General features: G+C 26.1%; 2 protein-coding genes across 5 annotated transcripts; one reads left to right on the top strand and one right to left on the bottom strand.

The window, feature by feature from the left end:
• The first annotated feature begins 999 nt into the window (after window positions 1-999).
• On the top strand, window positions 1000-5449 carry LOC129976044 (F-box only protein 43-like). Its single transcript, XM_056089394.1, has 4 exons — window positions 1000-1117; window positions 1982-2733; window positions 3377-3544; window positions 4754-5449. The coding sequence occupies exons 1-4, from the start codon at window positions 1093-1095 to the stop codon at window positions 4973-4975; spliced, it is 1167 nt and encodes a 388-aa protein (XP_055945369.1). The 5' UTR covers window positions 1000-1092; the 3' UTR covers window positions 4976-5449.
• Window positions 5450-15104: 9655 nt separating this feature from the next.
• LOC129975830 (tRNA-splicing endonuclease subunit Sen34-like) lies at window positions 15105-26600 on the bottom strand. 4 transcript variants are annotated; one of them, XM_056089063.1, is made up of 6 exons: window positions 26329-26600; window positions 24927-25064; window positions 23824-23918; window positions 21476-21887; window positions 19788-19943; window positions 15105-16054 (listed from the first exon to the last, which is right to left on the bottom strand). In XM_056089063.1, the coding sequence occupies exons 1-6, from the start codon at window positions 26378-26380 to the stop codon at window positions 15864-15866; spliced, it is 1044 nt and encodes a 347-aa protein (XP_055945038.1). In that variant the 5' UTR covers window positions 26381-26600; the 3' UTR covers window positions 15105-15863. The 4 variants fall into 4 exon arrangements, with proteins under 4 accessions (XP_055945038.1, XP_055945039.1, XP_055945040.1 ...); XM_056089064.1 differs by having other exon boundaries at window positions 26262-26600; XM_056089065.1 differs by having other exon boundaries at window positions 26231-26600.
• Window positions 26601-26847: the final 247 nt, after the last annotated feature.

A 26847-nucleotide genomic window follows, 5' to 3' on the forward strand; every position in this document is an offset into this window, starting at 1 on the left:
AAATGAGATTTTTCGAAAGTGCACAGATATGAATAAATAAGATATGTTATATAATCTGATTACTAAAATTTGTCTTCGATCTATGAAAAAAACAGTGGGAGTAGTCTCCCCAAACTTTTTCTCATATTCTCAAATAAACCTGTTATACCGGAAAGAACCTTGCATTGGCATACAATAGATACGAAATATGAGCTTTTGACGTGAATTTAGCATTTTTACTGAATCTATCGTGTGATCCTTGGCAAATTTTTTGGCAATTAATCTCTAGCATGCATTAATAGTATCCGAAAATCGAATTTATTTTTAGACGCGTTTATCCTGACCGAGTGGAACGCATTTTGATACAGAACTATACTTGTCGAAAAATCCCATAACAAGTTTGATATATTTAAATCGTTGCGTTTTTGAGTTATCGCGTTTACATGTTTTTGAAAGTACAGACGGCTAACCTCTTGATGAATCTGGCTCAGATTTTGATAGATGTCTACACTATAGATGTTAAATATGTGTATTATCTATCTAGCTCTTTTCATTCTATAAATTTTTTAAACAATTTTTTTTATTGAATGAGTCTAGTTACTTTTCTCATGACTTAATGAGATTTTTTCAAATTACATTTCAGGATTTTGGATGATAATAATAATTCTAAACTCAAATTTTATATATAACTATTACATTTTAACTGAAAAGTTTTATTAACTTTCATATCACGGATGCTAAGTCTCATCTCTCAAGAAGTACTAAAGAACAACATGGTAAACGATGCTTAAAAAAAATTCATAATTTGTGCAGGCTGTCTAAATGCTTTAAAATTTTTCAGTGATTTAATTCTTTTTTAAAAAGTATTTATATCATAATTAGCTTTACGAATAAGAGAAACTATTGTAAAGATCATAGGAAAGCAATCGATTATTTCATTAAATAGTGTCCAAATATCGATTATTGTAGGAACGTTCTCATTGGCTAGGTATCTGGAATCTTAAAAAAAATCGTTCCGATGTGGGAATTTTGAAGATATGAAATTGTTCGCGGGTTGATATTTCGCGGGGTGGGGAATGTATTGTTTTTAAAAGTTTTATACAAAAAGACGACATGATTTCAACGCCTATGAAACAAGGTATTTTTATATAAATGGGTGACCTTTCTCTGAATAATAATGTTTATTATTAAGATTGTTGTGATCTGTAACGACATTTGGCTTCTAGTAATTTTCTCTTTTAAGTCCTAAAAATGGGTAGTTAGTTTTATGGCAAAAAAAAGTAGTCGATGTAATATTTTGATTTTTTATACCAACATATTTTTGTCTTCATTTTACAGCCATTTGTGTTTATTTTTTAAAAATATTTAAGCCTTTAGCATTTGTCAATGATCACTTATTTTCTCGTCCTGCTCAGAGAAATTCATTTGAAAGTTTCCCTCCAAAAATAATAATTACTGATGTGTAGAACATCCATTTTCAAAAAGTATATTTATTGTAAATATCATTTAATTGTGTAAATCAAGGTGGATAAATTTTTTTAAGAATTACTGAAATTTTGCTTTTCTTCGTTAATGATGTAGTCAATTGTATGTATGCAATGTATCACAGGTTGGTGTCTGTACCGTATTTGTACTTTTTGGACTAACAAAAAGCAATTAAATACTTTTATTTATTTTCAATTTTTTGTTAGTTTAGATATTAATTATTAGCATTAAAAACATTAATTTCACAGGTATAATTTTACCATTTTAGTCTTAAGTTAATTAGTTTATTATACATGTTCTTTAAAGAAATCCTTGAAATATTACAATTTTTACCTTGAAGATAGTTTATTTCTTTTCCAATGGAAGATGTCAGTGTTAATGAAATTAACACTTTTTTATATTAGTAATCTTTTCTATTTGCATATTTTAGAAATCTAATCTATTTTGTAATAATTTTTAAGGTGTGTTTAGATATTGTATGATATAAGTAAAATTCTAATCAACCTTTTCTTTATAGGTTTTTTACCTTCCAGTACACCTGTGCAAGCACTGAATGACAGTGGTTATTTTGGAAGTGATAACAAATCATCATTGACAAAAACTGTGCATAAGTTATCTCCTATTAAAGAATCTTCACCTTTTAAAAAGAGAGCAAATGATTTTTCTGAATTGTTAAGCCTTGATTGTTCGGATATTTCTACTAAAGAAGACTGTGCTTCCACTTCTAATTTAAAAGATTTTCAATTTCACTTTGATGAACTTATAAAAGAAATTGATTTTAATGACATATCTCTAAGCTCCTGTAATTCATTTGTTGAGAATTCTAAGAATGCTGAAATTCTAAATCAAAATTCATTTCCTTCATTCTTAATACATGATCTAGAAGATAAGATTATTTCAACTAATGAGAGAGCAACACAATATTTGCAGCAGGACAAAGATATCAGTTTGCATTTAAGTGTAGTAGGCAACCAAAATAATAAAGAACAATGTTACTCCGATAAAGATTCCACAAACCACATTAATTCTGATATTTCTCAGAAATGTGATGATACATTGCGTAGAATAAAATATATAAAGATAGATATTCTAAGAGAACTAGATAAAATTAATTGCATTTCAACCTTGAAGCATATATTTACTTTTCTCTCAGCAGCTGATCTTACCAAAGTATGTTGTGTGAGTAAAAAGTGGAGAGAAATAGTAATTAATGATTTTAAAGCAAATTCTAGAAGAAAGAAATTTCTGAAAGAAAAACAAGATCATAAGGTATGTCTCATCAATATTCTTGGAAGATTTTTAGTATAGAATTAGTTAAGAAAGCATTAACCTAAGAATATTTTATTTAATAATAATTAAGTTTTCATTGAAACTATGCTCAGTTTAGGATCCTTCTAAATATTATTTGGTGAGGCAGTAATCTTTTTTATTTAGTTTACCATTTTATCTTTTGATATTTATACATTGTATCATATTTTTAAATAAAAACAGGCCTAATATGCCAAGTATGTTCTCTGGATGCTTGTAATACATTCAAACTGGGACAGACTTTTCATATATTAGGCATAGTTCAGATTAAAACTTATGATGTAATGTGTAAATAACAAAGCTTATGAAAAAACCGTTTTTATGGAATGCAAAATGCTTAAGAATATCATATTTTAAAAAAGTATGTTCTAGCATTAAATCTTATGTTTTCAGTTCTTATAAATGAATATACTTATATAATGGCCAATAAAGTAGAAGTAGTAAACCTTTTGTAGCTTATTTTGTATATTTCTTTTTGATGTTAAATCAAAATTTAATAAGGAGACTGAATTTATGTTGTAACATATAAATTCTAGGGTTAAAGCAATAGTTAGATCAACAGTTAATTACTTTATTGTTTTTAACACTTTTTTTGTAATTTTAGGAAAACCATCAGCATCTCACTACAATATTGAAGACTAATCATAAAGGAGAAACAAGGCGTCCTGTCTCATTGTATAAAACAGTGCTTTCTGATATAAATAATATCAAAACACCACCTAAACAGCCTCTAGCAAACCAATCAAATAGAAAGTTTGATTCTTTCATTGAGGTAATAAAAAAATATTTTATGCTTGGTTTTGATTATTAATTTTAAAGATAAAAATGGAAGAATCTTTTAATTCCTAAACAAAAATTGAGAATTTATAAAGTTAGATTTTATTTCTGTAATCATTTAAATAATTTGTAATAAAAATTAAAAAGCTAGCATCAGAAAATTCTATGGAAACAAACCTAGTGGGTTATATATAATTCTTATATTGATAAAAGATGATATAGATAACAACAGCAGCTCAAAAGTTTTAACTTGTATAGAAGCATTTAGAAATAAATAGAAACAACAGCTTTTAATTTTATCCTTGCCCTTATAATTTCCATCCTCTCTATGTGAGGATCAGCGAATACCCTATACTTAAAGTCCAAATTTATGAGGAGATAATTATACAGTTTGAAGCTCGGTGACGTAGTAGTAGTAGGACTTAGTGCTCCCAACCCACAGAACCTTTCCTTGGCTCGTAACCATCTTGGTTGGGCTGTAGATGACTGGAAAACTGTGGCTTGGTCAGATATGAGTCATGATTTCAATTGGTAAGTGTTGATGGTAAGGTTTGAATGTGGTGAAAGACTTCATAAAACCGTGGACCCAAGGTGTTGTGCAAGCTGGTGGTGGCCATCTCCCTGGGTCAAAACTGTTCGTGATTGTTTGAAGAACATTCTAGATAATTCCAGTGAATGATTTGGCCACCTAGATTGCCCGACATGAATTCCATTGATCATTTATGGGACATAATGAAGAAATCAATGCATGCACAACATCTTGAACTTGTAACATTTTCGCAATTATGGATGTCTCTAGGGGCAGTATGACTCACTATTTCGCAGGGGATTTCCAACAACTTATTGAGTCCATGCCAAGTTGAATAATTGCACTTTGCCAGGCAAAAGGAGGTCCTATACATTGTTTTAGATATTCCAGGACTTTTGTCGCCTCCCTGTGTATATATATGCATTATGGAAAAGAGAATTTGTTTTGTTTGAAAAAATTAATATTGCATTTCTATAAAATACTAGTAATACATATTTGGGAAATTTAATAAATCCTTAAATCTTTATTTAATTAAAATCACAAATGCTTTTAATTGTTTAATAAAGGATAAATATCTGAAGATTTTTTTTAAATATGTTTTTTTTTTCCCCCTTGCATCTGATATATATCAGTGAAGAAAATACCAAATTAATATTATCTTATGTTTATTTACAGCAAGGGAAAAACCTGAAGAATGGAATATTGAGAAAGTGCCCTAAATGTGAATATGCAGCTAAAAGTCAAATCACTGATAAATTTTCTTGTACAAACTGTGATTATGCTTTTTGTGGAAATTGTCTTAATCCTTTGAATGGGAGAAATCATAGCTGTTCAAAACAAACTGTGTCAATAATAATTGGTAGCAAGAAAAGTAAGAAAAACCTGAAACGTCTGTGAAAGCTTTTTGCGCTTTCTGTTTGCCGTTACAACACAAATACATATCATCAAATTGTTCAATGAGTTCTAGTCAGAATGTAAAACAAACATTTTGAATAGTGCAGGTATAAAAGTGTCCTTCTCATGTTTTAAAATAGTTAAAGCAAAAAATGTATATACTTTTTAGAATGTATATAACACTTGTTTACATTTTACAACTGCATATTTCTGCATTGAATGTTTTATTGATTATTTGCAAAATGTGTTTTTATATTATAAATCTAAAGTTAATTAAATTTTTTTCACACAAAATTAACATTTTTTAGGAAGTAAATACAATTTGTAAAAGATTGTAACCAAACCAATAACTGGAATGATTTGGTGATATGATTAAAAAGGTTAATCAGTGTGGTGTGGCCTTTTTTTAAAAAAAAGTTTAATTTGTAAGAAATAAATAAAAATTTAAAACATTTAAAAATATTGCTGGTTTTTGCAATCTTTTACCATGAAAAAATCTGTTTAAATAACAAAACATTCTAAAAAAAACTGATGCAAATTTAAATTAAGTTCTTTAAAACTGTGTTATTTTTAATGTTAGTAATTTTTCTCTTGCTTTGTAAGTGAAATACTGTAAAATGTTTATCTGTTATAATGTTTTTGTCTTTTAAGGAAATGATGTATCTTGATATTTTGTAAGAAATGTACTTAAAATTTGATGCAGTTATTGTAAGCTGCAATTTTTTTAAAAAAGAATTTACTGTTCATTAATAAAGATGCATATTCATTTTTTAAATGCTTGTCAAATTGAATCACAAACAATTTTGTCAAACACACATTGCATGAATATTGTCTCAAATTGGATAGGTACATTTATCTCTGTCGTTACAAGGTCATCCACTTTTAAGTTTTTATTCTTAGTTGAAAAAAAAGTTTTGTCCAATTCCATTAACTTTTAATGACGTTTTTTTATTATTATTATTATTATTATTATTGCCTCATCAGATGTATATTATCAAAACCTCCTTTAAGAACATAGTATTAATAAATACTAATTAATATGGTCATAAGTAATATTTGAATATTAATAAGCACATTAATTTCCGGAGTAACTAACATAGAAATTATAAAAGATGAATATAATAATGTGTTGGAAAGAAGATGATTTAATTTTAAAATGTAAAATATAATGCCGTTTAGTTTGCTTTATTGAGAAAAAATAATTTAATTTGCTAATCCATAAAAGAAAAAATACTCATTTATAAAAAATTGAATGAGGTGCAATGTTTCCTGAAGTACTGGAATAAACATGTCGAACTCCGACTTCAAATAGGCAATATCTAAATTTAGGTGCCTTGTCTTAAAAGTGATTTTGATACTTTTCCATTATACCGGTGCATGCGATAAAGTCGCCAATAATGATGCAACCAACACCAAACAGAATATCGCCGCTGGTAACGCTGTTTGAAATTCCAATTTAATGAAGGAAAAAAAAGGGGGGGGTTGTTTGCTAACACTACATTTTTTCTCTATTATCATCTTTTTATTTTAAAATATTTGCTATTGATAGGGAAAATGGTGAGTTGATTTAATACAACAAGTAGTCAGTTACTGGCAAAGATTATGATTTTGTATTAATCGTGATATAATAGAAATTTTAAAATTAAATTTTGAAATGTTTAATAAAAAATTTTTCCAGTGTACTGTCTTTGCTGAACTGCAAGTTTTACACTCATAATGTTATCCAGATAAAGTATTGAACAGAAACAACATGAACATAATTAAAGATGAGATTTGAAACAGTTGAGCTTAAAAAAAAAAATTATCAAACATTTTATCACTTTCCATAAGCAACTTGCCTTCAAATTATATAATAAAATTAAATTGTCTATATTTGATTTACAACATATTTTTATTATAAATTTAGTTTCCATTGAAGAACTTGCGTATATTGCAAAATTTTTGATAATCATTTTTATAATACAAAAGTTTTGACTTGTAAAGTCAACTTGTTTTAGGAATAAATAAAATAAATGGATGAAGGTTAGATTGGCTTTGAGAAGTTTTTAGAATTTTCTAAATATTGATGGGAATACTTACAAAAAATCAGTGTGGTTAGTACAAAAATTATTGATGGTAGAAAAAATTAATCATTTATGATTATGTTTTGAAAATGTTGAATACCTAAAATGAATTCTGACAGTTACAGCTAAAAAAAATTTGATTTTATTTCGGAAAATCTCAAAAAGTTATTCAATTCCATTCTAGAATAAACAATTAAGAAGAAATATAGCATATGACCTAGGAGAAAATTAAGTGATAAAAATTTTAAAACCCCAAATCAATTTCAACGAGTTTAAATTGTTGGAAGTAATAAGAATTCAAATTTCCTTCCCCTCTTGTATTTGAGGTTTCTATTAATATAATTAGAGAATTGTGAATTTTAGAATCAGCCAGTATATGAACCAAATGTTTGTTACATGGTTTAAAAATAGGACGATAATACATAGATATATATATAGATAAATGAACTGATGGCCAACATTTAAAAATGTCATGTGTCAAGCATTGATAAATCAGCAAAGAAGTCTATTAATCTTAACTGTTTACTAATGGCATGCAATTAATACACAAGTATTATATTTTAAAATGGATTATTAGGGAAAAAAATATCTATATAAAATATTTATAAATTTTATATTTGAGCCCCATTTAACTTAATATTATTGATAATAAATTACAGTCTTAAAATTTTCACAGACTTGAAGATAAAATACTTATTTTAATAATTCTGCAAAATACTAAGGGAAATCTACCTAGACAATTTTATATATCAATTTATTGTATAATTTAGGAATTAAATAACCAATTAAAAATATATCATTGGTTTGATAAAAAAAATCTTTTTTTAGAAAATGGTATGTACTTTCTTATTCATTCGTTCTAGACCGACATTACTTTTCCTTATTGAAAATCCATCAAAATAGTGAAAACAGGATTTCTATACAATTCATTTCTGTGTAAATCAGTTGTAAAAGCCTTGTTTCTCTGAACTCACTTACCAAATTATATGAAAGACACATTCAGGCAGATTTTAAATTTTTTGTGATATTCGTGTTTTGATTTTGTTAACCCGGCACAAGCTAAGAACTTAATCAGGAACATACGCCGGAAAACAAACCTCCATTCCTTCCTTCCTATGAAAGACACATTTGATATAGAAATAATTTTAATTCTAAGATTAACTTTGTTTTTCGAACTAGGTCTTATTAGGCATAGTTCCTTTTATTCATACTACATTTTTTTTTAAATGATCTAGTGATAGGTATGTTACTTCTATTATTACAAATATATTATTGTAAGTTTTCAAAAATTAAATTTATTTATTTTATTAATGATTTGCAAAGAGCTAAATGTAAACAATTCTGTAACTTAACTTTTGGAAGTCATATACAAGTTTACAATTAAGAAATTTGAAGAATAAATTAAAGATTATATCAGAAGATTATATCAAAAAGACGATTCAAATTGATAGATTCGCATTACTGTTTCAAAAATCATTAAACTTGAACTGTACTTGTGTGCCAGATTTGAAGATGAAATAATGTAATTTAGACATTTACGGATTAGATAAAAGTAAAACATTTAATTCCAGAAAAAAAATATTATTAATAGTTCGTTGACTCATGTGGATATCTTGCATGGAATTTTATTTCATTTTTCTTCTCTGATTGGAATTAAGATAAACAAAAGTCTCATTGTGATTTATATGAAATGAGCATGTTAGAATCGAGTACAACTAAACTTCTTGCTTTCCTTCAGGTAAACAAGAAATTTTCCCGCCTTATGTGAATTTACGTGTTGATACAAATATACTGTATTATTGCTTACCTTTCGTATGCAAATAATTGTGATTATGTGGAAAAGTATAATGTAATGAATAATATTTTGTTTATCTCCAAAAGACTAATTTGAAAGTCATGGAAGCAATACAAATTGGTCCAGACCAGCGTAAATTACGATCGTCTGCTGTTAAAAGTTATTCAGACAGCTATGAAAAACTTGATGAATTCTTAGATATGGACGAGGTTCCTACTAAAGATCGGCGACCCAAAAAACGTGCTAAAAGATCTATTAGAAAAAAAGACAAACTCGTTCCTTGTGAGATTCAGGTGGGTGAAATAAAAACAAACATAATATCTAATCCTGAAAAGAAACTTTTCCCCATATTCACATCCTCCCCAAAAATGCGATGTCAGCAGAAATTGGCACCTGAAGAAATTTTAATTAATATAGAACCAAAAATTGATATTGTTGAACTTTCAGAAAATTCTTCACAAAATTATAATCATATTAATCAAATAAAAATACATAAAATTAATCAACCAGAAGGGGGCAATGAACATGGTCTTTCTCCAATAGAAAATCAACAAGCTGGTGATTACAAAGAAGATTCTCTAGTTATTTCTGATGCACATTCAACAAACTACATCAATGGTGGGACAGTTAAGAATTTAGAAGTGTTAGAAACTGATCGAATTATTATAGAGCCTGGGAAAATAAATACCAAAAATAAACTAAAACAGCATTCAGATAACAAATTAAGAGAAACTTATGCTACTAATGGAAACTCTTGCAAGTTTAACAACACTTCTTTGGAGAATGATAAAATAATAGTATTGAAAAAAAAGAATGTGAAAGGCAATATTGATGAATTTGATTCCATTTGTGAAATTAAAAATACATCTGAAAACTTAACCAAAGATGATCCAAATTCCACAACTGAATCAAATTTTTCAGAAATTAATAATGATGTAAAAATTATAACAAAACATATAGGAAATATGAAGTTTTTTCCAATATTCAGTAATTCTTATAATTCAGTAAAAACTTCAAAATCATCACCTGAAACTAAAGAAAAAACTGATTTGTTCAGTGATAGTAAAGATTGTGTACAGAAGACTGTGCAAATATATGATATTATCACAGACAGTGTACAGACTGAAAAACAATCAGATGAAATTACAGACTATGTGGAAATTGAGCAACTGCCTGATAATATTACAGATCTGCAAACTGAGCAAATATCTGATAATATTACAGCTGTACAAACAGAGCAGTTATATGATAATATTACAGATTGTATTCAAAGTGAGCAAGCTAGTAGAATAATAGATAATTCACTTGCAATATCTCATAAACCTTCAAAAGAAATAATAACTAGGGACTTTGAAGAAACTACAACAACAGTTGATGATGACTCTTCCACTATAATTCATCCTGTTCGTACTCGCCGGAAACGAAAATTAAATAAATCTAATGATACTGTTGCAGTCAATTCTATTATGCGAATTACTCGATCTCAAACAATGAGAAATAACTCTAATACAAGCCATATTGCCACTCCTTTGTCTTCTGCAAAATCCGATAACAAAACAGCAAAGGAATGTAGTGGTGCTATAAAAAAGTTAAATCGAAATAAGATGAAAACTACTGCTTTAAATTTGCTACCTCAAAGTCGTCCATGTTTTGAAAAAAAGAACAATGATGTAAAGAAAGTTAACACAACAGAACTTTTTCCTTTATTTTCTAAATCACAAATAGCTTCTGTGAGAAAGAAGAGTATTTCACAGTTAAATTCTTCTGCAAAAAAGAATACAAAAATTTCAAAATCTTCAAGAACTTCTATTGCATCTGATTCAGTAAATGATTTATTTGAAGAAATTAACTCAAATAATCGGAAAATACAAACTAAAAATAATCACAGAAAGGATAAAAATAGAAAAACTTCGAAAATGAAATATTCTGATAAAGAAACACTAGAAAATTATGACGACTCTGTTGTTGAAATTGCTGATACTAGTAATTTAAAAATCGAAATAAAAACTGTTGAACAGTCAAAAAAATTAGCAGATTTAGAATTTATGAATAAAATTGAAATCTTAGAAAAGCATACAAAAATAGTGCCCAAGAAGAAGGAAAGTAATTTATCTCCAAAAATTCCCTCTCTACCTTTTCCTCTTATTTCTCAATGCTATGCTTTAGATGACCAATTCGGTTCCAGTGTTTCTAAATATTCTTTGAAGGAAAAGGATATTTCAGATGAAATAATTGTTCCTATTTGGAATAAACTAATTGGTTTGACTGATATAAAAAGTATTACTGCAAGAGATATTGTTCTATCAGTTCAAAATCTTAATGAAATTATTGAAACACCACATACTGATAAAGTCAATAACATCCTTTGGACAGATATATCGAATGATTACAACCTTAAAGAAGGAATAAGTGAATCTACTATAAGTGAATTGAATTTGTGGCTTTCAGAATGGAAATCAAGATTTAGTAAAAATGACAAAGCTAAACACAGTGATAGTAATGACAGCTTTGATAGTTTTTCTACTGATAGTAATGATTCAGAAATGGAAGGGTTATCAAACAGTGTTATCATTATGGGACCTCCTGGTTGTGGCAAAACTAGTTTAGTATTTTCTTTGGCAAATGATCATGGATTTAAAGTCTTAGAAGTTAATGCTTCTTCATGCCGCAGTGGTCGTAATATTAGTCACCAACTGAAAGAAGCCCTTGAATCTTATCATGTAGAAAACATAAAAAGAACAGATTTGAATTTTCAGAAAGATACCTGTGATGAAGATAGTGCTTTATCAAAACCTAAGAAGAATAAAAGAGTTGAAAAGGGCAATGCTGATTATTTGCAAAAAGAAAAGAAAACTAATAAAGGTGAAATTGTGAAAAAGAAAACAACCATGAAAAATTTTTTCAAAGTAAAATCAGTCACTGAAAAATCCAATGGCAGTCAGGCACTAGAGAAAATTGCTAGCAAACAACATTTGTCTACAACTTCATATCCCAGTGATTCGTTGTTTAGTTCATCTTCAAGAGCAATTTCAACTCGAACCATAATTTTGTTTGATGATATTGATGTTGTTTTTCAAGAAGATGAAGGTCTATGGAGTACAATTCGAAATTTTCTAAAAATATCGAAAAAACCAGTAATATTTACTGTTAGTCGTAATTTAGCTGTAGTAAAGGCAAATTTAGATTCAGATATCAGAGTTTTATATTTGAAACCAATGATTGAAGAAATAGTGATAAAGAAAATTAATAACCAATATGAAACACATGACAGAAAAAATTCTAATATGAATATAAAATTGCTTCATAATAATTCAAATGATGTGAGAAGAAATTTGCTGCATGCGCAATTCTGGTCGCAACCTTGTAATTTAAATTCATCTGTAGAATCCAATGGAGAGGTTTTCAGTATGAATACTTTCTTTTTAGGGTCATTAAATTTTTCTGCAATTGATTTTATTTCTCTCATTTTAAAAAATAAATTTCCAAATAAGCTTTCAATGATATCAGGATATCATAAAATTGGTTACGATTTGCTTCATAGTAATCTATTTACGATTCTAAATGGTATGGATATATCCAATATTGCAAAGTCATGGTCATCAGTGACAAAAAGAATCATTAATCATGATTGTGATGATGTAACAGAATTGGACATGACACCTGAAAATGCTACTGATATTGCTGAGTCTGATTTGTGGAAAGAAGCTTGTAAAATATTTGAACTTAAAAAACAGAGATTGCAAAAGGGGAGCTCTTCAGATCATTTATTCATTTTCTCTAATATTTTAGAAAACTTTTCCTTTACTGATTCATTAAAGGGAGATTTTTATAAACAAATTAAATGGATATCTCAACCTGAAAGAATACATATGTGGAATATGGGTTTACCAGCTTGTAGTGAGGAAAATGAATGCTACACTGATGATGCAATTTTAGACATGATATCTCTTGTGCAGATACTAGGACTTCAGCTTGCTCAGAATAAATATTCTTCAAATCCTGAATTTAAAAAGGATAACAGAATACTGGTTCTTGAACATCCCTTTATGAATTGTGATGATAGAAATGAAGTTAACATGCAGTTAAAAAGTATAGCTACAGAATTTCCGGCAAGTCATATATTAAATAAGACTGTTTTTAATGTGGACTATTTGAGTACACTGAAGATAATGTGTCGAGATGAACTATTAAGGCGGACAAAAAGTGGAAAAAGAAGTAATCGATTCCTTCACTACTTTGACTCTATATCTTTATATATAGATAAATCTTATATTGAGAAGTGTATTGAATGAAATGAGCTTTAACTCAATTAGAAAATACTTAAAGTGGTTACTTGCATAAATGAATCATTTTTTAACAATTGTATTTTTGATGCATAAATTATTTTTACAAGCCTTAATGATTTTAAATATGATAAATTTGAATATCATTTTAAGAAATAGTCCTGTTGTAAGACTTCACTTCTTAAAATTAGATTTTAAAATGTGTATTATATTGGAGTATAATACTTGATTTATTATTACTCCTGACTAATTAAAAAATAAATAAATTAGCATTTTTTTAAAAATTTTCATTGGACATAGTTATTATTGTGTAAATGTATATAGATTTATGTAATAGCCTTTTTTATTTATTACATTTTTTTGTAAGTTTTTATAATCAAAAGCAAACTTAAACTCGGCTTTACTGAAATACATTAAATCTGTGAAAAAATTAGTAATGTGAAAAATGAAATTGATATTTTTTATAATAAAAAGAATTAAAATTGAATTTTATGTTTATGCAAACTGAAATGAAATTCACTGATGCTATCAAAGACATTATGTTAAAAATCTATATTTCAAAATGTCAAATACCATTTAGAATATTCTGTTTTTGCTTAATATGATATTCTGACTTATAATATTACAAGATAGATTTAAATAAAAGATTATTATTAATAATATAATATAAAAGATTTTAAAAAAATAAAGTTCTGATTACAGGTTATATATTACAGCATTTGCTTATAGAATTTATGGTCATTTGAAATAAGAAAATCTATTCTTGCAAATGACTTTTGTTATTTTTTTATTAATATATTTACAGTTTTTTTTTTTTTTTTTTTTTTTTTTTCATATACCAATCTATTTATGAATGTGTGTTATTTATTGGAGTTTTTAAAGAAGGTAAGACTTAAATAATTATTATTTTAAAGATATGAGTATGTAAAATTAGCTTGCATTCGAATCATATTTGTTTTATTTAATGGATTTATCATACTATAAATAACAAGTTTATAACTGGTACGCTATCTGTAAATTAGTATCAACATGTTCAGTAAAAAAAAGCCCTTTAAATATTTCTACAGGACAAACCAGTAGAATTGGATCTGTCACATAATTACTTCTTGGATATTACATATTTACTAAGAAAGTGTTTTTCAAAATATTTATATTTTCAATTAAATTAATTAGTATTTTAATGTTTTTACCAAATGATTTTAATATTACTACACAAAAATTATTTTGACATTTTAAAATGTAAACAATGTTCTAATATTAATTTTATTTCTGCCCAATTTTTTTCACTAATTTTAAAAAAGCTATTATGAACATTGTATTGAATCAAAAATATTAAATATATTTTCTGTGTACATATCAGTACTTTTATATAAATAAAAGTAAATTAAATAAAGATAGACAAATGAAACCTAAAACCTTATGATGCTTTGGATTCTGAATCTCTTATTTGTCTTGCATCTGTTATAGATATTTTTTTTTCTCACATCTTTTAACATTGCTAAATGCATTCTTGTTATAAATAGTAATTTTTGATCATAAAATTTTTTAGTTTCATTCTATATATATATTGCATGCATCTTTTATTGCATTTCATAAATATACATTATTTTTGTACAGCAGTATATTCTATTTTTGAAACAGTTTGATCTAGTAGTAGTACTTTATACAATTAAAATGTATTAAACCATGTAATTCTTTTCTATGCATTTAAAGCACAGAAATATGATAATTTTATGGAATAATCTATCTATTTAAGATTTATGTTTGTGACTCATTGTTATTCACTTGAAACTGACATCATAAGTTTTAATGTTGTATATGTATTTTTATATGGATCATGAATGTTTTGTTAATTATTTTCATATTGGAATAAATGATTTTAAACCTATTTTGTTCATTTTATTTATTTTATAAAAATGTATCCATAATTTAGGAAAATAAAATTATTAGATTTTTATTATCATATCAATTTTATATATTTACAGCTTAATTTTTGTATCAGAATTGCATCATCTGATTATATGATATAATTCATTTCGTTTAAAACATAAAAAAGTTTTTTTATTAAATTTTCATTTTTTGGGTCAATCAATACAATGTGTTCTAATCTTTTCATAATCTAAATATAGCTTTAAAATAATACATCTATTTGCGAGAGGGGGGTAACCTGGAATAATGCATGCGATAACAAACAAAAAAACAAATTGATTTTCAGTTTTTATTATATTTAATAAAAGTATTCTTCATGTCAAAATGAATGATGAAATAACAAAAATTTGTTTCTGGCCATTTCTTATCAACCAAATACGATATTAATTATAGGTATTTCAAATTTTAACAATGTTAAACAAATTGGATATTATTAAAAAGTTATTTCTAAGAGCTCAATTTACAATTTTGTCTGTTATATTAGCATATTCTGAACAAGCATAGATTCTCCATATTTCCTATAATCAATTTATATACATATATATAAACAAAGTTCCTAAATTCTAGCACTTAAAAAAAAAACTTTGTTATGATTCAAAATGAGATTCAATCAAAAATCTTACTCATAAAATTATTTCTTATTAAATTTTGTTCATTTTGTAAAAATTAAAGAAAAATTAGATATATTAAGGAAAATATTGGCAAGTTCTACAGCACAAGAATGTTTGCAATTGAAAAATATATAATATTGTGAAAAAAAAAATTGTAGAATATTTTACAAATATACAGCTGAAGTTTCCATCCCCTGTAGCAAAACAGATTCATGTCATCTCATTTTCCCAACTAAGTGAAATATATTCAACTTTTCCTTGTTCATTCTGAGTAGCTAAAACGACAGTTTTCTTTACTTGATGTCCTAACCTTCCATAAACTACTAGATCACTGCCTTGAAATCTTTCTCCATGACACTTGCAGACTATTATAAACAAAGCATGATATTTCAGAGGATCTCCTACAAAGAGAAATTAGTCATGTTATAATATATATGAATAATATCAGAATGTATTTTAATTAATTTATGATTCTGCCAAGTTAAAATTTAAGAAATTAAAAAAAAAATCCTTATCTAATAAGATAAAATAAAATAATGAAACAAAGTATATTAGTAAAAATTGTTTGAATAAATTCTTAATAATTTTTGTTCATTTTATTACCCACTTTTAAAAACCAGCCTGTTCAAATGGAATAATGATGAATTTAATTTTCAATTAAATGCCTTTACCAGAAAGTCTTTATTGTTTCCCCAATATTTTTTGATTTTGCTTTAAATGACTACTGAAGTTACCTTACATTGTTTTGAAAGCTTAGTTTATTGAATCCATACATATTAAATTACGGCCTGTAATCTAGCTTAACAGAAAGGTTTGAGTAGTGAAAATTTAATAAATATAATAATACAATGATGTGTGTGTATATATATATATATATATAAAACAAAAATTACTTAGAGCTATGATTATACAACTGAATAAGTTTCAGAATTCATGCAATATTTCAAATATGCTTTTCAACAGATTCAATAAAAAATGCTATGAATTACAATATGAAAGATGAACAAAGTGTTAATATATTTTATATAGGAAAATAGCAATGTCTAAAATCTTTAATTAATGCTAAATTTCCAATTCGCATTTTTCAATAAATTTTAAGCATGAAAAAAAAATATAGTTTTTAACAATAAAGAAAAATTTGTAGAAATAATGACAATGATTTAAATTTCATTAGAACAATGACAATTATTGTGGAAAATTTTAAAGCCTCTCACCATCTCCAATGAAGATACAGAAAACTGCAAGACAATTAAATTGAAAAAATTGTCTTTCCATTTCAAAATGAAAGCTAATTAGTTTTTCATTTTATTTTTATGAATCATAAGATGGAACGAAAGTCAATTTTGTGTGATATTTTCTAAATTATCATAAAAAATTACTTGAATTGATAATTTTTTTAAAAAAAAAATCACTTTGAAATACTTTTTTTATAAATTTGATAGTTCTAAATACAGTAGTCTGTACCCTAAAAAGTGTACCAAAAACAATCATTTGCTATATCATTATTAGATACTTGATAAGCTTAAAGCATGTATTATAAACTATGATATATCATGTTATATAAGAAATTTAATAAGAAAATAAAAATTGAAATGGAATCATAACATATAAATTTTGAAATGAAATAAAAGCAAGGCAAACAATATGGAATTTTACCAGTAGTCCTATGATTACATAGCAGTTAAAAAATATTTCGTTTGCATGATAGCACTTCTTATATTTGTAATAATTATTCTTGGTCATATTTTTTTAGAGCTACTATGGTTTTTTTTAATTCTTTATTTGTAATGCCAGTCAATGTTTTGAATACAATAATATGCAATTTGGCATTTAAAAGCATTTTTATTTAACATGAGAAATCAAGTGGCAGATTTTGCTTTTAGAATTTTACTATGGGAAATCTTGTTTCATATTTATTTAATTAAACTATTTGGTATTTATGGGCCATAACATCTTTTAATCCAAATATAGTTGTTTAAACTATCCTTAATCAATAATAATGCACAGAAAAATTAATATCAGACCAAATTTTTACTAAATCAGTTATATGTCTATTCTTCTAAAAATAATCATGCATTTACTATAAGAATTAAGAATAATTGCATAATTGACTATTAATATAATTTTATTCAATAGAATTTTTTTAAAGAAATTAATAAGTTTTCATAATTTGAATTCAAATGATTAAATGCAATAATTTGCATATGTGATGGTACAATCACTTTCTTTTTATTCAGTATTAGACAATAGATACCTTATCAGTAGAATCAAATTATCTGGTCAATATATTTTAACCATATATGTTTTTATGGGAGCTGAAAAACTATGATACTTTTGTGATGTGAAAATTGAGAACAAACCTCACACTCTCCAACAATTTTTAAACCAAATTTTCTCAAAAGAGGTTGCTCAAGTGTCTAATAAATAGCTTTGAATCCAATTTAAGATTGTTCCGATTTTCTAAATTCTAGAAACCTAGAGATCTAATTAATATCTCCACATTCATTATTCATCCACCCAGCTTTATTCAGCTATTGATCATCCTATGTAAAAGTTAAAAATGTCATTTCAAAGGTAGAAATCTTAAAAAATCAAAATTAAGTAAACATTAGAAAGTCAAAATTATACTAGCTCATAATTTTGAAACAAATAGATCGAGACTAATGAAATAGTTTCTGGAAATAACTTCAGATGTAGTTTCATAATTTGATGAAAAAAAATTAATGTTGCCATTGGAAAATTCAAGGTTTGCTCTTAATATATAAATGAACCCATACAAATTTTTTAATTAAAAAATCTCTAATTTAAGTGTATGTTAATCTAAATTTAAATGTATGTAAATTCCTTTACCAATGATATATATTTTGTGATTGTACAATGAAAATGCCAAAATAAAGCTGGATGGCTTTCTCCCTCCCCCACAGCTGCACATTTATATTTTTCATTCACTCATAAATATAAATTTAAGTATTCTGCAAATACAAATTTCAACTATAAAATACCCATCAAGAAAGATACTTTTCTGTATAAAATGAATTACAATAAATAGTCTAAAGCTCCTTTCTTATTGCAACACATAATGTGTGAAGTGCAAAACCAATACTTCTTTAATTCAATTTTTTAATTATATAGTGATAATAACTGATATTTAAGATCTTCATACATAAGAAAGTATTGATATTATGAAACAAAAACTGTAATACAGACACATAATTCTTTAATGAGAAAACTATATACAGTAAAACTTTGTTTAACAAGTACTTCTCATAACTAGTGATTTGCAAAACAAGCAAAAAAAAAAATATATATATATAGAAAGAATTTTAATGAACAATGTTTTGGAGAATGAATGGCGAGGAGACATCATGAGGCCAAATGCTGAATTGATCTGCTTCAGCCTGTGTTGAGCATTTGCAGAAAACCCTTATATCTACATGGAATTAGTTTTAGTCAGATAGTGTTGCTGAACACAATTCAGAGGGATTTAAGCAATCGCTCATGGAGTCATAATCAACAAGATCTGTGTCTCTCATCAAGATTATAGGGCAAGGAGGGAACAGCTGTGACATCAATTAGCTGGTGGAAGAACATAACCAGAACTATTGAAGAAATTATTGAGCTGCATTCTGTATCACAGCAAAAAGCTGCAGAGGAAATTTGGTCAGGAGGAAATAATAGACTCAACACAGCAACAACCTCCCATTGAAATAAAAAAGATGCTGAAAACATGGGAAATTATTGCATCATACCTCGAGAAACATCACTGTATTAAGGTAGTAGATATGAGCGCTAAAAATTTATTCAAGATAATGCTGTGACATTTTTGCCAAATTTGGAATAATAGCCATAAGGTAAATGTCTTTAGACAACTTTCCTAAATAAATATTATATATGCATTATAAATAATAAATTACATTATATATGTATATGGAACACAGAATCCTATTTTACATGGATTCCTGTGAAAAAAGAATTACTTGCTTAACAGTGTTTTGCATCAAAAGTATTTGGAATGAATTATGCTCGTTAAACGAGGTTCCACTGCATTAGCAATTAAAAAAACTAGACCAGACAAGAAATTCAGAGTTTCAGCAAATATTCATACCAATTTATATATATATTAGTAAAACAAACCTTCATATGCTAGAAAATCACCTCCAAATTTTACACCAGATGTAATATAATATTTCTTTTCCCAAAGATCTCTGTAAACAGTGCATCTCAATTTTTCTCTCTCTGTCGAAGGATATCTCCAATTAACTGGATCAAATTTTGTTTTCCAAGGGCATTCTAATTAATATAAATATATATTACATTAAATATTAAAATAATACAGAGCTCTGAAATAGTAAAATAATAATTACGAAATTTATTAAATACATTGGATTGGTTGTATTTATCTGTATTGGTTGGATTTTAATCCAACTCCAACTCCAGAATATACTTATTACATTTACAATATTAATTAAAATTACAATAAATAATTCTTACAGAATGGCAATAAAACTATTCATGATGTTTAATAAAACCATGAAAATATAAAAAGTAAATAAAAATAATGCCTTTAAGGTTGCATTTTTTTATATGTTCAAGAACAATAAAAAATTTTCTTTAAAAAAAAATCAAAATTATTGATTTATAGAAAATATTACATATGATTGAAATCAGTCTTATTACATTAACTTTCAATTGTATATCTAAACTTTTTGAGGATTCAGATCTTGAAAAGTTTAAACATTGTTATTGAAAGAAATGTTGTTATCAATGCTGTGGAGAATAAGTAAAATATATTTCCAAATATTTTTAAAAAATATTATTATTCCTATATGTGTGTAAATAATTTATTTCTTTGATATGCTTTACATGCATTTCCAGATCTTAATCTAAAATCCTAATAATAGTGATGTTTCTTAGAACAAGAAAATTTGTAATATTTGATCCAAGGCAAGCAAATGTAGACTTAGCTATGTTTTAATAATAACAGAAATCCATTCAAAGCGGTATACTATATGGTTAAAACATCATCAAAATTTAGAGTAAAATTAATCTAGATCTTCAAAATTTATATAAGTTATAACTATAAAAAAATAATTAAATTTAAATAAAAATTGTGAATTTTATGTTGTTTGAAAGTGTAAATAAATGTTTTTCAGACAATGTTTTTCCATTTAAAAAGATTTTTAAAAAATAATACTACATAGGTAACTTTAATAATGAAAAAACTTTTGATGACAGATATTCAGATAACCATTTAATATTCTCTAATTTCAGTCAAATCAATGAGATGCAAATTTAGATCAATTTTCTTTCAACAACATAAAAAGCACATTTAAATCTTACAGTAACTAATAAAAAGCACTATATAACATCAAAGCCAACAACAAAACTCTTATGTGAAAATTCTTCTTAGTGTAAACTAATTCTTTCAATAATTCATCAAGAAAAAATTTCCTATTTTTATTATAAAAAGAAATGATGATTCATTTAAATAACGTCTCTGCTTTATATTCAATTAAAAACAGCACAATAAATTAATAAAATACATATAAATTATTCTAAGTCATTAAAAATCATATGATCAAACAATTCCTTGTCTAATGAGTAAATATAAATGTTTTTACAATGCTATAAGTTTCCGAAATAAGAACTAAGAAACTAAAATTGCTTTTAATGCAGACAATTGGAAACATCACAAAACAGTATTATTCGAATCCATCCAAAATCTTAAATGTATAAAACAGTATAAACTTTTGAAAAATTATTTTGTAAATAGCTTGTTTCCTTACAATAAAAATAATTTTTAATACAAAAATTGTACATACCAGTAAATAATTGAACTAAACACAATTCTTTGCTAATAGAAGTTACTTTTGCAAGTTCTGCATCAATTATGGCCTGTTTGTCAATATTTATAGATTCTGAGTTACATTCTTGTGATTCAGATGACATATTTTTCTCTCCTTCTATAGCAGAATCTCTACCAGGATCATTCTCTACATTTTCTTTAAGAACAGCAGTTGAGTTAGAGCTATTTTCACCTTGAAAACTTTTACTTTCAGCATCTGTTTCCTGTACAGATGACGATTCAGCAGTAGTAACAGCAGAAGTTTCAGAAAGTTTTTGTGCTTTTTTCTTCTTTTCAAGGGCTTCTAAATATTTTCTTTTTTTCCCTTCAAAAATCTCATCTGCTTTTTCTAAAATTTGTTTTTTTCTATTTTCTTTATATATTGAAATCTAGAAATATAAGAAATATTTTAATAATGAAGGATTTAAAAAATATATTTACATTTCCAAAAATAATTAATAAATAATTCTTTCCATGACACTTCTGTATAAAATGCATGTCAGCACTTAATAGCCAAAGATGATGGTTTATTGCAACCAGGGATTATCTACCAAAAAAAAAACTAGCCAAAGATGTCATGTTAACCTATTGATTACATTCATCAATGATTTGCAGTTAAGCCTAAACTTCTCCAACAGCATGCAGTTAATACAAAGCCCCATTTCTATACATATGCGTGGTAGAAAAATCCTTTTACTCAGCACAGTTGATTTGTGCTTGAATTATGAAGTGGAGGGGATGTTTAGTTTAATGTTAACACAACATCTTTTAACAAAATAAACTCTGCATAAAGTAAACGACTTTATAAACTAAAGTAATATTGTTCATTACTTAAAATTAGAACACCCATCAAAATAAAAATGCATGCATCTAATAAACTAAAAAAATTATTTGGAAATAAAAATATTCAAAAAAAAGTTAACCAATTATTTATAAATTTTACAAAATTCTGTAAAATTTAGCTTTTGACTAATTGAAACGATACAATAAATGGTGGTAGTAAAACTTTTAAGGTGCAATTCATCTAGATTACTGCAATCAGTTAAACTGAATGCTAAATTATTATGCTCAATCAATCTTTGTTTTGAATTTTGATTTAAATAAATTAACAAATAGAGAGCTAAAATAAATTTTGATTAGTCAAAAATTCATCTTGCATCAATAAGATCAACTATGCCAAAAAAAAAAAAAAAATTTCAGTGCATAATATTATAATATTTAGCTCATTCTATCTTTTTTGCCATTAATATCCAAGGAGAATATGTGCCATCAAGCTTTTCTGATCTTTAAATGGTTTTAATTAATGATGTACTCATGGATAAATTCATCATTAATTGAAACAAATCATTTTAATCACAGGGTAAGTTGATAGCAAATTGGATTGCAGCTCTCTGCCAGTTACATAAGATTCAAAAAACATTCTCATAAATTTATATTTCTCTCAGTTCATAAAATAATAAAGTGATTGTTAGATCTGAACAATTTTCATTTGTGGATAGATGTTTCCAAACTAATCAATAACATAAAACACATCTTGCAAAATAGAAACACATCTTTTTTCTTAACAGAAAAATAAAATAATCAGCAATGAATCAGAAAAAGCAATTTTATTAAGATAAAATGAAATAAAAATAATTTAGATACAATAAAACTTAAATAGCTATTTTGTTTATTAATGAATTCCAGAAGAATAAAAATATCTACATATGCCTCATCAACTCAGAAACAAATTATGCTGCAAAATCAGCAAGGAATTATCAAAAAGTTTAGAGATTAAATTGATAACATGACAACAAATAGTAGCACAAAGCCATAAACACAATAACAAGGAGCACAGACATTCATAAGTTGTTATGCTAAGAAACATAGTACTCTGTGCTTCGCATGCTTATATGATCACAGACATTATCAGGTTTATGATCCTAGTAAAAACAAAAAGCAAACTGAAATTTTGAAAAAAAATCAGAGAAGATTTTAAGATGTAGTACATCATGCAGCAAGTTTACAGTTATATTTTGTAAGAGATGTGCAAGGTATTTTGGATTTCACACACGAATTTCCACATGATACAAGAATGCTTGCTATTTAGAAATAAAATCATAACTATAGTTAATATTTTTATTTATTCCTTTGGTTGAAGACACAATTCATACATTTAAATTTCATTAAAAAATGTTACTAAAATTTTCAGAGTAATAATTCTATTAAATTTTTTTAATAAGTTGCAAGAATATGAGATAAACATGATTATGTAAAGAATATGCTTGTCATTATCCAAACAATTCAAAAATATTTTTATAAAAATTCAATAGTAAAATATTTCACCTGTTCTTCACATAATTTATCTCTTTGTTCATAAAACTGCTGAATTATTGCTGAATCAGGCAGGTCTTTGGAAAGTGAAACTAATTGAGCAATACCTGCAATAATAAACATTAATCCACATTAAATATTTGAAGGTGTACAGCACATAAAATTTTTATAACTCATAAAATGCAAGGTAGTTACAGAATTCAAATTTTAAGTACAATGAACCCCATGAAATTGGGTAATTTTAATATTAACCATATCCCACTAGCAAACATTATTTAAAAAAAAAAGAGATGACTACCATACAGTCTTTGGATATTCTTTTTGACAATTAAGCATGGGAATCCAGTTAAAAAAAAATACTTATATTTATTATATTTAAGTACTTTGAAATATAAAATTATTTTAAAAAAATTGCATGATACATAAGTATTAAAAAAGATTCTTTTCGTGTTTTCCAAATTAAGAATTAATTCCAATTCAACAGATTATCCAAAAAAAAGTAGAAGAAATGGTAAATTATCACAAATAGAATTTGGTATTTCTTTTAAATCCACCTTGGAAAATGAACTTAATTTATGAAAAATAGTATGATAGATAGATATCATCTCTTCATTATCTCCATTTTTTATTAAATATGAAATGCTGCTTTTCTAAAATCCTTCAGTAAATATAGAAGATAAGTTAATGGCTTTTAAAATACTATTTTATATAACTTGGAAAATTGTGAATAACTATTTTTTAAACATTGCATGTAACAACATAAAAAGGTTAAAAATAATCCTTAAAGAAATTGTTAAATTATTATCAAACTTAATAAACTTCAAAGTTTGAATAATTATAATATATTATATAATAAATATAAAATAAATAAAAAGACAATTATGAATTTGAAGTTTACGCATATGCATAATTCCATACATAAATTCCAAACACATGCCACACAATTCCAACCACACAAACACACACATATATATATATATATAGGATTATGCAAAAATATTTCCATATTTTAGCATAAACTTTTCTACACAAGCACATATATTCAAATGAAATACTTATTTTTTTCCCCCTAAATTAAAATATTTATTTCATAGCATTGAAAATGTTTAGTTTACCTTTATCTATCAATAACCTTGTTTCTTCAGACATCAATTTTAATGGTAACCATTTAGCCTGAAGCTGAAATGGTTTTTCTGGATAGCTTCCAATCAGATATCCTACAATACGATATTTTTCACGTAAAGTCATAATATCTGCAAAATAATAATAATAATAAAATAAAAGTACATCGATTTTTGCATTCTGCTTTATATTTCAGAATATTCAGAGCAAAATTTAAAACTAATTTTAAAAATAAATGCAATAAAAACATTGAATAAAAACTACAAAAGATAAAAAATTAAATAGGGAGCACTTTAAGATAAAGTCTATTCAATTACCATTTTCTATTATTAAATTTTAGATGATAAAAGTTTTAACGAGCTTCAATATTTGTTAATCAGGTAGTTTGTATAACTGCCCATCATCTATCAATTAAAAAACTATAAATCCTTCATAATAGCTTCTTAAATAATGATTTAAAAATAATTCATTTAATTCAATATTTAACCATAATTTTTCATTCTAAGTTTCATTTTTTGATCTTCAGAGTTAAGTTCTTGAAATTAAATTTGTTGCACAAAAATAGAATTGTTGAAATTATTCCTTTCAAGAGGGAATAGATAGTAGAAAATATTTTTAAAAATTTATATAAAGTAATAAAATAACAATTTTTAAATGACTTTTAAAAATTTAATGACAGAAAAATTTAGTAGCAGAAAGTCATATAAAATATATATTACTATAAAATAATGTTTATACCTATGATGAAATAGAAGAATTCTGAGGTAAAAAAAATTGATTATCAATTGTATAGCAGAATTGGAAGATTGAGACAACATTTAATCATGCATATTTATATATAAACTAAAATAATGGGTAAATGCAGGAAGATAATAATAAAGTTCATAACGACTGGTCATAAAATATATTATATAGGTATGTATGAGCTTTTCTTGCAGTTAATTAATAGTTTATAAATGCTAGATAAATCTAATATTACGATTTATTGATAACTTTAGTAATGTAAAACACATGAATATGCAACATAAAAAGCATTAAAAAATAAACTTGAAAAATACAGAAAATGATCATTCATTTAATAGTATTCTTATGATAGAAATTTCAAATAATTTTGGGTTTAAAAGCAAGCATCTTTGAAATAATGCACCAATGAATTAATAAAAAATTACATTTTCCTGGGCGTCTTTAAGCATATAAGTTACAAATCAATTTATTTAAATTCATATAAACCAAAATATTCTTAGAATGGCATATCTCATAAGACAATATTATTAAATATTTGAGAGACCAATCATACGAGTAAAAGATCGAAATGGAGAATATTTTACTGAAGAAAGATGCTAGAATAATATTTCCATCATCACATGGTGTAGGGGGGGGAAAAAGCACACTTGCCTTTCACATTCCAAACACATGCTTTTCCATTACACAAATAGAGGTTAATCATGCTTTCAAGAAACTTCAAAAGTACTCCAATAAATAGGAAAAAAATATCAGAATGAAAGCAAAGCGAATAAAAAAAAGAAGACAAATGACTTTATAAAACGAAGATAAGAAACATCAATGTTCAATGCTTTTCACAAAATATGGACATATATCAACAAATCACACATGCATTCAGCTGCTCAGCAGTTCAAACTTTAAAGAAATACGAGACACGTTAATGAGAGACACAACTGTTTCTAAATAGCGGATCTTCCCAAAGGTACTAGCGGATCTTTCCAATAGTGGCTCCCTATGAGATTGGATCAGTCTATTAAAACCTTAGGTGGGGAAAGAAGGGAAATGGAGATTGCGCGCGCATGCGGCATGCGCTAGAGTTTTCAATAGAGATGAGAATCGGGTTTTCAAAATTTCTTTTAACACATTTTCATTTTCATCGAGATGAAGTTGAATTCAGGGCAGATAAATTGA

Source organism: Argiope bruennichi, chromosome 7 (assembly GCF_947563725.1).
Source record: "Argiope bruennichi chromosome 7, qqArgBrue1.1, whole genome shotgun sequence".
In the NCBI taxonomy this organism is placed as follows: Eukaryota; Metazoa; Arthropoda; class Arachnida; order Araneae; family Araneidae; genus Argiope; species Argiope bruennichi.

Coding starts and splice junctions, on each gene's coding strand:
- LOC129976044 (XM_056089394.1), top strand. CDS start 1,093: ATGATTTCAACGCCTATGAAACAAG. Junction 2,734..3,376: donor AAGAAAAACAAGATCATAAG/GTATGTCTCATC, acceptor TTGTAATTTTAG/GAAAACCATCAGCATCTCAC. Junction 3,545..4,753: donor AGTTTGATTCTTTCATTGAG/GTAATAAAAAAA, acceptor GTTTATTTACAG/CAAGGGAAAAACCTGAAGAA.
- LOC129975830 (XM_056089063.1), bottom strand. CDS start 26,380: ATGATTAACCTCTATTTGTGTAATGGAAAAGCATGTGTTTGGAATGTG. Junction 25,065..26,328: donor ATGTGTTTGGAATGTGAAAG/GCAAGTGTGCTT, acceptor ATTATTTTGCAG/ATATTATGACTTTACGTGAA. Junction 16,055..19,787: donor TGATTTTCTAGCATATGAAG/GTTTGTTTTACT, acceptor TTCTCTTTGTAG/GAGATCCTCTGAAATATCAT.